We start from the raw sequence: 18,252 nt of genomic DNA, 5'->3' as shown, positions 1-18,252 counted from the left end.
CATTTGTCAATTTTGGCTTTTTTTTGCCATTGCTTTTGGTGTTTTAGTCATGAATTCACAAGCATCCCTATACACCAATAATAGACAGAGAGCCAAATCATGAGTGAACTCCCATTCACAACAGCTACAAGAGAATAAAATACCTAGGCATACAACTTACAAGGGATGTGAAGGACCTTTTCAAGGAGAACTACAAACCACTGCTCAAGGAAATACGAGAGGACACAAACAAATGGAAAAACATTCCATGCCCATGGATAGGAAGAATCAATATGAAAATGGCCATACTGCCCAAAGTAATGTATAGATTTAATGCTATCCCCATCAAGCTACCATTGACTTTCTTCACAGAATTAGAAAAAAACTACTTTAAATTTCATATGGAACCAAAAAAGAGCACGTATAGCCAAGACAACCCTAAGCAAAAAGAACAAAGCTGGAGGCATCATACCACCCGACTTCAAACTGTACTACAAGGCTACAGTAACCAAAACAGGATGGTACTGGTACCAAAACAGATATATAGACCAACAGAACAGAACAGAGGACTCAGAAATAACGCCACACATCTACAACCATCTGATCTTTGACAAACCTGACAAAAGCAAGCAATGGGGAAAGGATTTCCTATTTAATAAATGGTGTTGGGAAAACTGGCTAGCCATATGCAGAAAACAGAAACTGGACCCCTTCCTTACACCTTATACAAAAATGAACTCAAGATGGATTAAAGACTTAAACGTAAGACCTAAAACCATAAAAACCCTAGAAGAAAACCTGGGCAATACCATTCAGGACATAGGTTGTGCATGCTATTCTGATGTCACTACCTGTGCACTCGCCTGAATCCCCTTAATGATCAGTTTCCCACTGCTCTTGAGAGGATCTTAAATTTCCCAAAAATGATCTACCTGACTTCTTTGCGGGGTTTCCTGCCTATCTGTGTAGCCTCTCTCACACTATGCCCTGCTCACCTCTCCACACCTGCCATGCTGGCCTCCTTTCTATCCTTGGATCCACTATGCTCCCTCCTATCACATGGCCCTTGTCATGTTCTTCCTTCTACCTGAAAATTCTCCCCCCTCTTCTTGGTCAAGTTAACTCCTTTATCATCTTTCAGGTTTTGACTCAAATGTCACTTCTTTGGGGAGCCCACATTTAAACACCAGTGATCTGTAATTTAAAAGGCCAACCTTTTCCCACAAGCCATGTTGTCTCTTCTTTAAACACTCCGCATATAAACTGACAAAAGAAATCTAAAACATATCAAGAGTATCTGATTGAGATTGCCCTTAAAAAAATGAAGAAAATTGATTCTTATTATCTGGCAAGTCTGAGACTGGCCCCAGGCATCAGGCATTTCCTAACAATGACACCATCAAATAGCCCACTCTGAACATCACCATTCAATTTCCCCTATATGCCTTACACTTCTACTGTATCTCATATGACATCGAGCTTGGTACTGAATACTTAACAAAATTTTTAAGTATACTTATTATTGGTTGACTAATTGACCAGTAGGTTTCACTTGGAACATCTTTTTTTGAAAACAGTTTGGCAGTTTCTCAAACAATTAAGCCTACAATTATTATATAACCCAGCAATGTCACTTCTGGACATTTATTCCAGAGAAACGAAGATTTATGTTCACATAATAACCTGTACAAAAATGTTTATAGCAGCTTTATTCATGATAGTCAAAACTTAGAAACTACCAAGATATCCTTCAATGAGTAAATGGCTAAACAAACTTTGGCACATCCATACCACAGAATATATCAAAAATAAAAAGAAACCAACCACATTGACACACACAGCAACCTGGAAGAATCTCCAGAGAAGTATGCCGAGGAAAAAAGCCAATCCTTAAAGGCTCTATGCTTTATGATTCATTTGTATAACATTCTTGAAATGACAAAACGACAGAAATGGAAAACAGACTAGTGGTTGCCGGGGTTTAAGGAAAGCATGGAGGTGGAGGGGAAGTGATGTAGTGTAGTGGACAAAAGGGGAGATACTTGTGGTAAGGAAAATACTCTTTGTATCAATATTAATACCTTGGTTGTAATATTGTACTATAGCTTTTCAAGATGTTACCATTAGGGGAACTGGGTAAAAAGTACAAGAAATCTCTCTGCATTATTTCTTACAACTACATGTGACTCAACAGTTATTTCAATTAAAATTAAAGTTTGTTTTTTTAAAAGGGACACATTTAATAAAATGTTTGTAACACACTAAGGTGTTCACAAACACATAATAACCGTGATGCCACTAAATGTCTTCTCTCTTTTCTTTTCTCATGGTTTGTTTTTTATTTATTACTACTAAGGATTTTATTTTCCTCTACTTAAGACATACATAACGTTGATCACTTTCAGGCTATTTTCACAATGACAGAGAAATATATTATATTAGAATCCTTATTTTTTATGTCCCTTGGTTGCCTGTCATACATTACTCTGCATGTTTTTCATCCTGATCAAGATACAATTTATATAACTGTTGGTTTGTACTTCAATCTCTGGCAATACCATAACAACAAAGTATAATATTGCCTTTATCACTTCCCACGTAAGAAATGTTTTTGAAGTAGCACTTCTGCCACCTGCCACCTCAAATCTCCTTGTCCAGTTCTCAGGGTTCCCTGAGCTCAGTATTAGTATTATACTTCAATAGGTTGTCATTGTTTGGAAAACTTTGTTTTGACTGGCTGTTGTTCAAATTTTTCTTCGGTCCTTTTCATCTCTTCATCATTTATCTGTGAAAGTTTAATACATTCTGCTGGTATCACCCTTATTGGATTTCCACTCCATTTTCTGTTATCTTTGCCTAACACAGTTTATTTAGGTTTTGGCTTTTTCCCCCCAGTTATTGAAGTGGTTGTAAACATCCACATTGTGATAGAGAGAGTCCATGACCACTTTGGAAGTGTTTACTGTAAACAGAGCTGCATCAGTACCGCATTTTATTCATTTTCATGCTTTAATGTAAAAATTCTTTTGCTTTCTCTTTCAGTGAGTACAGAAAAAATCCAGGAACATATCACCAACCAGGTATTCTCTCATTTCTCATAAACTCTAATATAGAATTTTGTTTCAATGTTAACATGTGTAAATGTAAAAAAGGCAGGGGGTAATGTTAGCTGTTAGTTATGAGCAATATATATGTTATTGGTTCTGGGGAAAAAAACATATTTGGTCATATGTAGATGACCATGCACTTTCTTTGTCTCCTCCCAAGCCAAGTCCTTCCCTACCACATCCTATCCAAACGGGAAACAGTAGACTAATGAGACTCTGCCAGTTCTAACTTGCAAGTATCTCTGTGACCTTATTGTGACCTCTGTATTGATACTATCATGGCAGCAAATAGATACTTCCATCTACTTTTCCCTTAACTAAGGTGACTCTCCGTGATTTTCTCAGGTTTTCGTTCAATTAGCTAAAAGTCACTGCCTCCCAAACAGCTAAGAACTGGCCCCCTATATACCACAAGTTGATCTTCCATTCTGGTCTTTTGTTTCTACTCACAGTTGGCCAGCATCTTCCTGTCTGCATCATGGTTTTCTTATCCCATCTTCTTACTGATCTATTTTTGTATTTCTAGGTAGATGGTGTCCTTCTATAGAACTGTTTTAGGAGCTTGAGACCTGCAGCCACACAAACAAAGAGAGGCCTTCCCCAAAAGCATATCTTGCCCCACCCACCTAATTTTTCCCCAGGCCAGCTTAGCTACAGTTTCTCCAAACCCTGCCTGTGCCACTAGAGTCAGAGAATGCAGACATTGACCTGTGGAAAAATATGCTTGGGTTTCACCCATAGGTACACATTTCCATATCTTCTTTCTTTTTTCCTTTCAATGGCATAAATTACAGTTTACCCTTACCAAAGAGAAGGGTGGTAAATCTACACTTATACCAGTCAAAGGTGCATTTTTCAACCTTCTAAGTGCACTCCAAAAGAAATTCCAATTCTAGTTCCTATTGTCAGTCCATCCTAATAAAGTTCTAGTTTTACCCAATCTGTGCCAGATGCCCTGTAACTCATCAAGCTTTCAAAATAGTCAACCCATTTGGCTAATATACTATTTTTCAAATTCAGTAGCCAAAATTTAATCAGGTGCCATTTTGTTTTTAAATACTGTTGTACATGTTGACTTGTAGTAGCAACTCTCTTAATACTTGAAAATGCCATCATTGTGAAATAGCAAAATCAATTGGCCATTTCAAATAGTTCATTTGCCTTTTAAACTCAGTTTCTTTCTTTTTTTTTTTAGACGGAGTCTCGCTCTGTCACCAGGCTGGAGTGCAGTGACACAATCTTGGCTCACTGCAATCTCCGCCTCCCAGGTTCAAGCAATTCTCCTGCCTCAGCCTTCCAAGTAGCTGAGACTACAGGTGTGTGCCACCATGCCCAACTAACTTTTGTATTTTTAGTAGAGACCAGGTTTCACCATGTTGGCCAGGATGGTCTTGATCTCTTGACCTCATGATCTGCCTGCCTCAGCCTCCCAAAGTGCTGGGATTACAGCTATGAGCCACCACCCCGGCCCTTAGTTTCTTTATTACTTCATTTAAAATTATTTGTATGTGCTCAAGTGGTTTGGTGACGCTCAGCAATGGTTAGCCAGTAAAGTTTACTGCTGCTATTTTTATTTATTTAAATCATATAGGAATACTTTTCCTTATAAAGAGCCCTGTTTTCCTTATAAATGTAACAACCTACCTGTTTCCCTTATTAACTTAACAACCTAAAGCAATTGGTCAAAAAATATACTAAGGTCACTTCTCATGGGTAGATTTTCATTTCCTATTTTAGCTTCTTTTTACATTTAGCAAAACTAACAAAATATGTAGACACCAAAATAGAATGCCAAATATTTACTCATAATCTTAAATATTGATCTGATGCCATATAAAATTATAATGGTTTTCAGTCTCAATAAGAGAGTGAAATTCTTTAGGATTTAACTGAAGAGGGAAAGGTCTTAATATTTTAATTTTACAGTCATTCTCAGAACAGATCGTCGTCTCCTTCAATCATTGCTTATATTTCTAATCCTACAGTGAAATTTCTATTCATTCTTCTCCCAAGTAAAGAAGTGCTCCCCACTCTCAAGAATGATACACTGGCAATACAATTCAAAAAGGTATCTTATACCTCTAATTTATATAAACTCTGGCAGAGAGTCAAGAAATAAAGTCACCTTCTTTTTCAAATCACTATGCCACCAAAATAATTTGGTTCTTGAAAAACATTTTTGAAAACCCACTTTAGACAATCAATACAGTATTTTTTATCAGAAAAAAAGGCAAAATGGAGCGCCGCTGAGCATTAATCTTGCCCCTAAATCCTTCCCATTAGGCACTATAGATTGTGTAATTACATTGAAATTGAAAATCGAGTCTTTTTTCCCCCCACATCAGGCAGGCTATGAGTTGTGCACCAATGTGAGAAATCAGGAGTGGAGGGGAAGCTTTAGCCTGCTGGCCAATATCCAGCCTGTGCTTTTAGCCCACGGCTATTTTACCACACCTGAGCTCTGAGAACAAACAACTATTTGAGTCCTCTGGAGGGAACGCTGGATTCTTTCCTGTGCAATTCACTGGGGAAATTAGTATGCTTTTTAAAAGTAACTTGTTAACGCAGCTTGTTTACGAGAACAGGACAAAAATGAGCAGTGAACTGCTTGGCAGCCTCTGTTCTAGAATGGGATGAATGCATGACCCATTTTTTTTTTCAGCTGTCTCTTTGGCAGTTCAATGCTGCAATCATTTCCTATCTGAAAAATGTTACTTGTAGAGATGAAATTTTCTATAGGTTTTCTAAATAATTTTTATGATACTAGATGAAAGATAATACTTTAAAATATTACCAAAAATGCTTTCAAAATCAAATTAAAATATGGTCAGCATGAGAATGGGAAAACTAAATGTAAAAATCCTAATTTAATTTTTGGAAACTGCCTTATTATATAAAAGACAATTAAAACCTTTTATGTTTATGCCTTTTTATATAGCAGATAATTGAAACCCTTAGTGAATTAATACCTTGTGTTTGTGCAGCTAGATAACAAAGAGGAACACCGAATATGAGGCTCTGTTTCTGGTGCAGAGGATGTCTATGCTGTGGAGAACATTCATAGACAGGTGCTGTCTACGAGAAACGCTTGCCCTCACTGATGACCCAGTGCAGAGAGAGGCAACACCAGTACAGGCCATTACAGCTCTGTATTCGGTCCCTAGGGCTGCCAAAACAAAGTACCATGAACAGGTGCCTTAAAACAACAGAAATGTATTGTCTCACATACAAAATACGGGGTCAGCAGGGCCATAGTCTCTCTGAAACCTGTAGGGAAGGATCCTTCCTTGCTCTTTTTAGCTTCTAGTGCTTGCCAGCAATCCTTGACATTCCTTGGCTTACAGCCACATCACTCCACTCTCTGCCCCTGTGGACACATGGCTGCCCTCCCTTTGTGTCCCTCCCCTTCTTATAAGGATCCCAGCCATCTTGGCTTAGGGCTTTCCCTCAATGACCTTCTCTTAACTTAATTGCAGTTGCAAAGACCCTATTATCAAACAAGGTTGTATTCTTAGGTACTAGGAGTTAGGACTTCAACATATCTGTTTGGGGGACATAATATGACCCATAACAAGCCGGAAACCTCAGAGTCATCCTCGACTCCATCACTCCCTCTGAGCACTGGGCACTTCTGATGGGATCTTCTGTTGACCTCTCCCAACCAGCTTCTCACCTCCACCCATAACCCCTGCTTTATCCAGGCCCTTGTCTCATTTGCTCGGTGATTTCCTGAGGCTCTCCTGTTAGCCTCACCACCTTTCTATTCATCTTCCATTCTCCTGCAGTTTGCTTTTTAAAATATCATCTTGCTGAGAAATAAAAACTAAGTAGAAAAACCTCCCCTATTGTTAACAGTGATTTTAACCCTGACTGGGCATTATAGTCACCCCTGAAACTTGTTAACACAGATCCTGAGACCCCATCTCCAATCCAAACCCCAAGACATTCTGGGTCAGTAGCTCTAGACTTGGGTTAAGACACAGCACAACCCTCAGACGAGACCAAGAAAGGTCACAGGCTTTAGGAGTCTGCAAGCATCACAAACACAGTCATGCAAAGACAGATTTTTTTTTTCTGAGCCTCATGTTTTAAAGTTTCATGACCAATTGAGAGCACACAAAACATGGAAAGGAACATAGCAGCTGAACTGGGTCATCTGGGCAAATGGGATAGACCAATAAAAGAGTGAAATTCCCTTATTGAGAGAGGTCAGGCTGTGTGGGCCCTGTGAAATCAAAGAAAGAAGGGATGCTTTAGTTTCTGGATAGCCACCCAGTAGCCCCTGAAGTGGGAGGATATATAGGCAGACTGTGTTCCCCAGGTAACTGTACTTCTACCCTCCCCTCTGCTTGGGGAGGGGGTGTGGAGTGGGTGAGTATAGTTTCACCTGGTGCTTAGAACCTCCTGGTAATCTGGAATCAGAAAAGTAAAACATGAGGTAGGAGAACCTTTTCCTTCAGTAACCAGAAGACCTGGACTGAGTCATTTCCATCCTTGATGGGGGCAGATGCAGGCCCTGCCCACGAGTCCCCAGGCTAAGTCCAGGGTCCGTCCTGTTTCCCCCGTGAAGTTCCAAGCAATGAATCAGGCCTCTAGTGCAGGATGGCCTTGAGGGACAGCAGGGCTTCTTAAGCCTCCTAGTCCCAAAGCAGTCCCTTGGATGGGAACAAGGACCAGGTCTTGGGTGCAGCTTCCTTTAACACTTTGAAATAGTTCGACATATAGTATGTGGACCTCCATTCATGCTCTTGCTCTAGGTCCCACAAATGTTGGGAATGATCCTGCTCAGACATTTGCAATTTCAAAAACTCAATATGTGATTCTGATGGAAAGCCATACAATACGTTTCTAACCTTGGAGTATGAAATACAAAGCCTTGGGATCTTGTACTCCTTTGGAGAGGATTCTCCCCACCTTCCTAGACTTATTTCCCGTTCTACTCCTTTATATAAAACTGTTGGTTCTTTATAAAACTATTTCATCAACATACTAATCCCCTTCTCTTCATGTACAAAATTTACTCATATAAGACCTAACTCAAATACTACCTTCTCCATGAAGCTTTCCTTTATCACATAGCCAAGAATAATCTCACTCTCTTCCATGACCCCATTTTATTTTCTCTGCCCTTTTGCTATAGATATTTTCTACCCTATATTCTAATCATTTATATCCCAACATGATTTTTGAAACTACCTGGTATTGCCCTAAAGGGAAGAGATTGTGTTTGGTTCATTTCCATGTCCAACATTGGGCCTTGCATATCATAAGAACTCGATCAACTGCTGGCAGAATGTAAATTCTTCAGATCACTAAATTCTTATTCTAGTAGCTAGAGGGGCTGCTAAATTTAGAGTCTACTCCCTATACACCAGAATGTTCAAACCTGCTGTGTCCTTGATTCTGGTAAGGCAGGAACAAGGTATCATTCCTTCCCCTCCCAGGTAAGGATTCTAAACCAAAAACAGAAGGAACAAGCCAAGACTGCACATGGTCATTATGAATAATGGTCACACAGTCAGGAAATGAAAGAATTAAAGGGCAGAGAGATCCAGATCTTCTTTTTACCTGTATGTCCATATCCATATTGCCTGCAGAACATTAAATGGTTTGCCTGGTTCAAGACTTGAGTACCTGATTCTTTCCTCTAATGTAAGCATGGCAATACCACTCACTGATGACTTTTCAGTGTAGTGTGAACTTTAGAACTTCTAAATTTAAAGTGGGATTGCATTACCTTGCACTATTCTTATCAAAATGGCCACGCACTCAAGGAGACAATTTTGACTTAAAGATAGTTTCTCTTTGCAAGTTTGGCACTAATGGAGCTAGTAAAGATCCCACTTGTCCCTAATTCCCTTTTAAGATTACCTTCAGAATTGAGAGAGTTGCACTTTTAGAAAAGCTATCCAATTTACGAGTCTTTTTCAAAATCCTGAAAGAAGGACTGAAAGGATCGAAAAGTGGTGACACTAATGGTGGTTAACAAAGAAGAATTTATAAAAGATGTCTTTTTTAAAGGTCAGATGGCTTCTACCTAGAAAATACTTAAGTGTAAATGTCAAAGTGCTGGGCTTTGCCTCTTTAATTGGAAGCCAGGAAAGTTAAAATGTGAAGGGTACCTGTGGAAAGGTATCTAGATTGACAAGACAAAGCAAAGCTGAGAATATGGCCTTCAGATGTTTTAAAAGCATGACCACCAAGAAGAAAATAGTGGTTGGAATAAACACTGTGAGAACGATTCACAATCAAATATACAGACAGCTCTCACTCAAGCACTCAATACTTCTGAATAATTGCCATCAATAATTGTGCTAATCACTCAGTGCTCCATATCTCATGTTTTGTTACAACAACCTTGTGAGGACCAGGATTTTAATCTCCACTTTATACAGGTGGAAACTCAGGCTTGAAATCAGGTTTCCTAATTTTTCAGGTCCTGCCACATTTAGCACGATATTAGTAATATTAATGTTTGGTATTATTATTAAATGCTTGACAAGCTTTTTGTGTGTAGGCATTATGCTAAATTTTACATTAAATTATCTCTCTTAAACCTCACAACAGTGACCCTGCGAAGTAGGAACAAATCAAAAGATTCATCTTAGTGAGGCGAATTAGTTTGTCTAAAATCATGCATGCATAAGTGGTCACGCCAGGATTAAATAAGGCAATCCAACGCTATCTACAGTGTGAGCAACAGCCACTATTCTGGGATGCTTTAAATATCTTTCCTTAATGGCACTCAGCTGATGAGTGGCAGCCCTCAAATGTGAATCCAGGTGTATCTCATTCTGAATTCCTTTCTCTCCACCATTATACTACACTCCCACCTCTTCTGGAAGCTGTTCTATTAATTAAGTGATCTCACTTATGACCACCCTAATTAATCCCCCAATTCTGACATCAGTACTGAAGCAGTCTGTTCTGAGACCCTGGAATACAGATTTTTATGATGTGGTATGTCTTTTTTCAAAGTGTTTTAACCATGAAGATGAGCATACATAACTCCGGGGTCCCTGTTGAGCAGTAAATTACTTTTTTAATTAAGTAAGTGAAAAATAAAGTGAATCTGGTCTAAGAGAAAACTATTTGTCAACTGAAAAGAGATTAAAAACTCAGAGGGGAAAAAAGTATACATTGGCATAATCCGTTGCCCACTGCCAGTTTTTCTTGGCAGAGCCCAGGCAGAAATATCATGGAAATAAAAAGAGAATCTGAAGTAAAAACCTTTATTTTCACTCACTATAAAATGTTTTCTTTGTATTTCTTAGAAAACTATGTTACTTCTAAAAACTCTCTTACAAGTTCTTTATTGTTAGTAATAACAGTGTCATTGTGTATGTACCCATGTGAGAAAATATGGAATACTGAAACTCCGTACTGAAAATGTACCATTTATGAAAAATAGTTAATTTACCGTTTAATGTAAATTAGCATTAACCACACCACCTAAGATGCTAACACCCAATCGGCTGGTGAAATATATTCCATGAATAATTTTCTAGTCAATCTTTTTCTCATCTTTTTCCTCCTTTCTGTTGAGTTTTTCAAATCATATCCTTCTCTGCTTGCTAGCATCTGTACCAGAAGATGAATTGAGTAACTGAAATGTTTCAGCTTAGCATATTTTATTAGCAAAATGGTTAGCATCATCATTTGAGATTTTTCTCTCAACACATAGCAACAAAAGGCAGTAGCCAAGTTCTAATAGCCAAAAGCACAATTTAGTAGAGCCGTTCAGTATTCAGTAACTCATCACCTCCGTGTAGAAAGACACTCACTTCATAGGTTAAAGCTATTGTCAATATGAGCCACAGAGCCCACTTGTCATCATATTTGAATATGCATTCTAAAATACAGTATTTTTTGGAATATGTTTGAATATGCATTCTAAAATACAATGGTTTTTTTTTTTTTTTTTTGGCTACCTTTAAACCATTTTATCCATGCTATTCTTTCTTCTTGTGATAAAGAACTTGAATTAAGGACTCAAATGAAAACTTGATATTTTCTGGCGATATGCAAAAGAAGTATTCGAGTAGTCATCATCTCAGATAAAAGTTGCTTGGTAACATAAAAGAGTTATGTTTTAAGAAACAGTGATCGTGAATACCAGGCTAATTCTGTGGAATTCGTGTTGTATATATGGTCTACATCCCCTAAGGCAGATCCCTCAGATATCTATCTACGGACTTCTCTTAAATTTGATGTATCCTTTTGCGTATGTCTGCATTTTGCAGAGGTAATATTCCTTGGTGCTCACCAGAACCTCTGGAGTGAATAAAGTCACCCTGGAGAGTTTTCTACCTCCCACTAGAGATAGAAAGTCACTAGGCATTCCTTTTATTATGCATAAATTGAAACCAATTTTATTTAAGCTTTATTTGACAAAGTAGCACTTGTTTTTCCCAGAAAACAAATTTCCGGGAAGGAGAAGAAATGCGGACAAATAGTGAAAATTCAGAGTACCAGTAAGGATCCAGTGAAAACTACCTTGTCCTTATTATCCTTAATGTTGAAAAAATTCTTATACACAGAAGTGTTATGTTATATTCTGTGGTCGCTCATCAAACAAGGATGGAATAAACAAGATTCTTCCCTGTTTCATCACTGGTATATGCCTTGCTCAAAATGTATTAAAAGGAATATTTTTATCATTACTGGATAATGCAATTAGGCCAGTGTTCTGTGGATGTGGAATAATGTAATTTACTATGTTGAATGATTAGCCAATCAGAATTCTCTCATTTTCTAAAGCAGTGGATTGATTAAAATGTGACCATAAACAAAATAGATTTTATTAGGCATAATCTACTTTGTAAACAAATGAAATTAATTCTTTGCCTGACCTAAAGCTTTGAAAATGAAAAACCAAAATTGAACACATGCTTCCAATTTTGATTCTGTTACTAAGATGACACTTAATATAAAAGTTACAATTTAACTTCCCCTCAAGTATTCCATACTTGAGACTAAATGACTCTTAGAAATATGTTCATCAACAGATGGGAGCCACTTATGGCCTCATAAACTCTAAAGCAAGTGAAATTATCTCAGCAAAATAGAAGGAGATTACAATAAACCCTCATCTGGTTATCTCAGTGATGATTAATGCATTGTACATTGGTTCAATGATGCAATGAATATTGACAGATAATCACCCTTCTTCATACAAGAGAAATACTGAAGAGACAAATGCCAGTGATATATGCTTTTAATCAATCAATAAGCAATTTCCACATGTGCCCTGTGTACAGAACTTTGCTAAGTGCTATGCAGGATGTGGAAGAAAGTGCCAGCCGAGTTCCTACTCTAAAGGGATTTTCTATCTTGAAAGAGAAAACTAAAAACCTGAAACACTGCACAGAATAGCAGACGGTGTGTTATTCCTTGCTTGCTTATTAATTATACAGTATGGATCATATGGGAGTTTGAAACAGCCAACCATCAGTGAAAACTACAGTGTTCAGGGAAGGATCGTGGAAGGCTTTAAAAACCGAAGTGATTTAGACTTGATTCAGCAGGAAACACAATGTGGTGGCACTGAAAATGTTCGAGTTCAGAAATGACTTCAGGAAATTGGTATGAAATTTTCCCTGAAATTGTATCCTGTATTTTCCTTCTTGCTCCCTCTCCACTGGTACCAGCCACCAGTCTCTCTCCAGGCTCTTCGGGTTTCCTCCTGCTTCCACTCTTAAGAGGCCCAAGTCTGTTTGCCACTTGGCTGGCAGAGTACGCTTTAGAAAATGTAAACTACGGCCGGGCGCGGTGGCTCACGCCTGTAATCCCAGCACTGTGGGAGGCCGAGGCGGGCGGATCACAAGGTCAGGAGATCGAGACCATCCTGACTAACATGGTGAAACCCCATCTCTACTAAAAATACAAAAAATTAGCCGGGCGTGGTTGCGGGCGCCTGTAGTCCCAGCTACTCGGGAGGCTGAGGCAAGAGAATGGCGTGAACCCGGGAGGTGGAGCTTGCAGTAAGCCGAGATCGCGCCACTGCACTCCAGCCTGGGGGACAGAGCAAGACTCCGTTTCAAAAAAAAAAAAAAAGAAAGAAAGAAAATGTAAATTACTTCTGTGCCTGTCTAAAACTCCCCATGGCTTATACTGCACCCCTGTAAAATCCAAAGCCCTGACCATGATCTGATATTCCTATACGGTGTGGTCCCGACCTCCTCTTTCATCCTATCTTGGGCCGTTCGCACTCACAGGGCAACCACAACAGCCTTGCCCTCTGTCCTTCCACCTGGCCAGGCCCATTCACGTGTGATGGCCTTTGCACCCACTGGCCATGTTCGAAACGCTCTGCTTCCAGCCCTTGGGTTCCTCGTTGTCATTAAGATCTCAGCCCTAGTAGCTTCTCCTCAGAGAGATCTTCCTTGGACATCTATTTAACGTAACCTTCCCACTCTCCCTCTGACATCTTCTATTGCATTACTGTTTTAGTGTTTGCATCATACTTGGCACCACCTAAATTTTTTGTCTGTCCAATTTTTTCCTTGTTTGTTATCTATCTTCATCCATATAAATGTGAGTACCTTGAGAACAGAGACTTGTCAGAGTCGTTTGCCCCCTAGCCCCAACACCAGAAAATAGTGCACATAGCAGGTGCTCAGTAAATACTTCTTGGGTGAATGCGTTGCTTACTAATTCTTCCAGCTGAGGTAATAATCTGGACATGAAAACAAAATGTGTTTAAGCAAAATCTTGATCATGGGAATGAACATTTCAAGGGGAAAATGAATGGAGTTTGGTGTCTAAATATAGGAAAGGAATCTAAGACAAGATTAGCGCAAGGTTCTCAGGGTTGCTGCAGAAAGGTGATACTCTTGGCAAAAATATAAAGGTTGTGGTTAAAAGCCACATTCAGTGAGTATACACTACATGTCAGGCATTACATATTTTTCAGAACCCCATTGGGTAGGCGTCATTATCTCTTATAGATAAGAGATTGATTCAGTGACCCCAAGTTTTTCAGCTGGGTATCCTATTCCAGTGATTGAGGTTGACTTGGTTAAAAGTACTAATTTAAGATGAACTTATAGTTGCAAGCATGGATGGGGGTAAAAATGTACTGTCTGGTCTTCAGAGCTACCTCTCCCCCATTTCCCAAGTTACTGGGCTGAACTGGATGTGGGATATGCATCTCACAACCTACGTTGGCTCACAGGTTCTTTTGCAAATTGGTCTATGCACCTGTAGACTCCTCCAGGTGTCCTCCTCATTCTGAAACAGTTCAGGGCGGGCAACTGGAAATACTTTGAAGAAGACACTGAAGAGAAAAGTGCCTGGATAAAGGTAGGGGAACCAGATTAATAGAGCAGAATGACACCTGTTATTTTGGAGACAACCACCTGAAGGGTGATAAAACTCCACAGAAAATAGCTGAAATGCAATACATGAATGCTTTGCTTCCATCTTTTTGAACATCCATCTGATAAGTTACTACCTAGAATATGGAAACTTGACTTTGCTAAAAAAGAGTTCTACAAGAGAAGCCCAGAGAAGACAATGCTACTGATGCATCTGGGGAGTTGAAGATACTGCAACTGAACACTCAGGTGGTCTCTTACTGGTGGCAGGAAATAAATGTTCTTCTTCAATGTAGAAATCACCATGGAGATGGCATTATAGAGCTAGCATCTCAGTGATAAAAAGCCATGGGGACCAGGTTCTTTGGTCCCTGGGAGTTTATCAGGGGTTGAAAGGTACTTCAGCTTGCCCCCCTTCACCCCTGATCCAGCTAACACACACAGCTCCACAAGTGCTAGCTTGTTCTCCCAGATTTGCAGCTGTGGAAGTGCCAAGATTTAAAATAAATTTTCTTGAAAAAAACCAACATTGATGGAGTGAAGATATTATTCCTCCGTAACCACCAAGTCTCAGTATATGTGTTTCTAACAGTAGTGTGGAGGCAGAAGTGAAGATAAAGATCCCGTGAAGATAAGGAGATTTGTTGCAAGGCTGGCATAAAAGCTGAGCAGATGATCACAATCTCTGTGTGGTTTATGCTGCCTGAGGAGAGACCCAAAGTCCAGACAGTGCTGACTTATATCATTGTTTTCCAGGAGCAAGAGCCTAGTACTTTGGTCATTCCAAGAATGGTGTTCAATAGAGCATCAGTTCTTGGTACCCAACATATATTATTTTAAATTGGAGAGCTGAAGCAACCAAAGGTGGGATGATGTCCTCATTCATTCTAACTAGAGTTGACTCTGGCACATTTGGCTACCTCAAGGTAACTCAGTACAAAAGATAGTATTCACTTGGATCTGATAGCAAGGAAACACTCCTATAGTTACAGATGTGATGTCACTGAGAGGAAAGCATGGGTTAGGTAGTGAGAGACATACCATTTTGGAGCTGGACAAGACTGGATTTTAATCCCACCTCCAGCAATTAATTGCCCATTATAAAATGCTGAGTAAGTTTAATAAAAATATGATCTCAACCACCTGTCAGAGCCGGAGAGAGGATTAAATTCAATTATTTTGTGCAGCATCTGGTGCATGTGAAGCCCTCAGTCCATACTCATTCAAAACTCACTCTTACCACACAGTCTCTCCCTCCAGCCTTGCTTCAGAAGGTCTTCTGTAACTGAAGGAGAGTGCAGCCCTGGCAGGAGTGGAGAAAAACAAATGGACTTTCCTTGCCAATTGAAATAAAGACAACCCACTTTGCTCAGGAGGAAGCAGGCTCCAGGGACTTGGGGATCTCAAAATATGGTCATGAGTCACAGGTGAGACAAGAGGGTCTTCCCACAGGTCTGTGAATTAATCCAGAAGGGCAAGTCTTTTCTTTGGTTTTTACAGATGAATGGTACCCAAATCCATACACTTTCAACTTGCTACAGTACTGGCTATAGGTGAGTTACTATTGGCCTAAAATGATGGAAGGCCCTAGGAAAATTCCCTGTGTGGCACTTGAGACTTCCTTACCCCTTCTGTGGACAGTCGTTATCCCTTGTGTGGGGAGTAGATGGACTTAATAAGCTGTGATACTATTTCTGGGCAAGGTGCAATAAGACGTGTTTGTTCCTCCCAAGGTGCAGATTACAGAATTGTAGTGAGGGAAGGGGGTAATGATACAGCATCTAAGGAATGTTTAGAGAGTTATATTTGCCTGCTTTATGATATGTGTATCTCTAGAGAAGACTAGGTAGACTCCTGTCCATCAACATCTCAATGTAAAAGAGCATTGCAGTTGGATGTCATCACCAGTCCCCTTCCAGGTCCCTGCAGCTATTGTGGTTAGCATTGCTGTTCCCATGGCTCAAGTGGCTTTGGACTAGTAGGTAATGGGTGGGGGCAGAAACAGCTCCCCTCACCTCCCCCACCCTACCCCACCCCACCCCACCCCATGTATATTCTGCTTCCTGAGACTTGGGCTATGCCTACAGGAAGTAACAGAAAGGGTTGGCGTGCCCCCAGCTCCCTCCCCTCTGCCAACTGCACATTGCATTTACTGAGGCTGGGCTGCTGGTGGCAGGCGCCCCTCTGCGATCCTCCCATGGCCAGAGGAACTCATTCTACACCAGCTCTTGGGAGTAAAGTTGTACAGATACTGAAGACTTCCATCCTCAGGCCAAAAGGTCAGGATCAGTGCAACTTATACTTGCCCTCACAAAGAAAGGGAACAAAAGGAGAGGCTGTGGCCATGGCTGCCTCCAGTATCCATTTAATTGATATCTTGAATCAAGTACAACTGTTTTTAGGAGAGGTAACCCATTTTGGAAACCCCAAAAAGCTGCAAAACTTAGAGTTAATGAAATAATATTCTAAAAAATAAAGATGATAAAATGTATCTGAATGCATGCATACATAGACCTTGCAAATGTCCATTTGATGCTCGCTTAGTTTTGTTAGTGCTCTATTCACTCTGACCTCATCATATGACAACCCACTTTACTCCTGTCTTCCCTTCTGTCCTTCTGCTTTGCTGCTAGTGTAATTCTATATTCTTCCTTTGCATTCTTTCTCAGAATGAAATCCTGAAAAGAAACCCCACTCAGCATGGACTCAGAATCCCCATGGCATGATCTGATACCACAGGCAATCTCTCTTCCTAACTCAGGGCCCAGGTAACACATGGTAGCACCAGAGTGTGAGCTGCCTGCTCTCCAGTGAGGGTTAGACCAGGCTTTGGGGAGCTGTCTTAAGTATAGCTGAGTTGTCAAATATGCAAGTGACATAAGCCAGAGGGGCGTGTGTTTCACTCAAAGGTGCTGACACAGGCCAATCTGATCTGGGACCAGTAGATGCTTAATCCAGTGAGACGAATGGAATGCATTCCTGCCAGTGCCCCTACTACTCTTGCACATGGCAATGCTGCTCCCAGGACTCAAGTGGCTTTGGACTAGTAGGCATTGGCATGTTGGGCAGGGTTGGGGGCAGGTATATGCTGCGTCCTGGAAAAGGAGTGTCACATCATAGCCCCCAGCTTCACCTTATCTTGACTCAGATGCCCTCTCAGACTCCTATTCTGCTACTTTTGTGCCTCCTCTTCTCTCTTCATCTCTCTCTGTCTCTCTCCTCCTACCCTGTAATAACTGGCCACTCTCCATATTTTCCAGTCTACAGCCCAAAAGGGAGATGGACACATTGATTTAGCTAGTTACTCTCTACCCACTTGGAAAGTGTCTCTTGCTCCAGGTCCCCTCATTGGTTGCTCACTGGCCTATGGATACTATTAATTGAATTAGCATCCACCTCTGTCAACTGCTTATGCACACAGGGACTGTTCCCATGGTCATCTTAATCTGAAGTTGGGAAAGCAGCGTTATAGATGATATGCCTGGTATTTAAAGAAAATCAGAGAAGAAAGGCATAGAGACAGGATGCATTCACATTTTGGAGAAACCTACTATATGGCAGACACTATATGTCAGATACTGTACTAGGTACTTTATAACTGCATTTATCTAGTTAGTTCTCTAAAAGACTTATCTTTTCCCAGTATCAGAGTTTGAGAATCAGAGGGCTGATATTTTGGCATGGCTCTTGGTTAAAGAGTCCAAAGAGACCTCCTGCCCAAAGTTAGGATTGCCTTCTCTGAGCAACAGAATTCCCACAGATCTATGTAGTCTTAGCTGAACAGGATTAGGGTTCCATCTAGTTGTAGGGTGTTCCTTTTCTCAGCCTTGTTTGTGTGCATAGACACA

General features: G+C 40.1%; 1 protein-coding gene and 1 long non-coding RNA gene across 7 annotated transcripts in view; one reads left to right on the top strand and one right to left on the bottom strand.

Moving 5' to 3' along the window:
* Positions 1 to 18,252, bottom strand: part of LOC100971672 (uncharacterized) — a 76,273-nt gene that overhangs the window by 21,204 nt on the left and 36,817 nt on the right. The window lies entirely within an intron of this gene.
* CHST9 (carbohydrate sulfotransferase 9) overlaps positions 1 to 18,252 on the top strand; it is a 269,480-nt gene that overhangs the window by 237,894 nt on the left and 13,334 nt on the right. For 2 of the 6 annotated variants that reach the window (XM_055102564.1, XM_003830268.4), the window contains one exon: positions 3,022 to 3,059. The exons of 3 other annotated variants lie outside the window; for them this stretch is intronic. In XM_055102564.1, coding sequence (XP_054958539.1) covers positions 3,022 to 3,059 — 38 coding nt within the window. Of the gene's footprint in view, positions 1 to 3,021; positions 3,060 to 3,738; positions 4,403 to 18,252 lie in introns of those variants that run through there. One more of the 6 variants, XM_008955724.4, reaches the window with a different exon arrangement.

The sequence above is a fragment of the Pan paniscus genome, chromosome 17 (genome assembly GCF_029289425.2).
Source record: "Pan paniscus chromosome 17, NHGRI_mPanPan1-v2.0_pri, whole genome shotgun sequence".
In the NCBI taxonomy this organism is placed as follows: Eukaryota; Metazoa; Chordata; class Mammalia; order Primates; family Hominidae; genus Pan; species Pan paniscus.
This window is presented reverse-complemented; position numbering and strand designations above follow the sequence as displayed.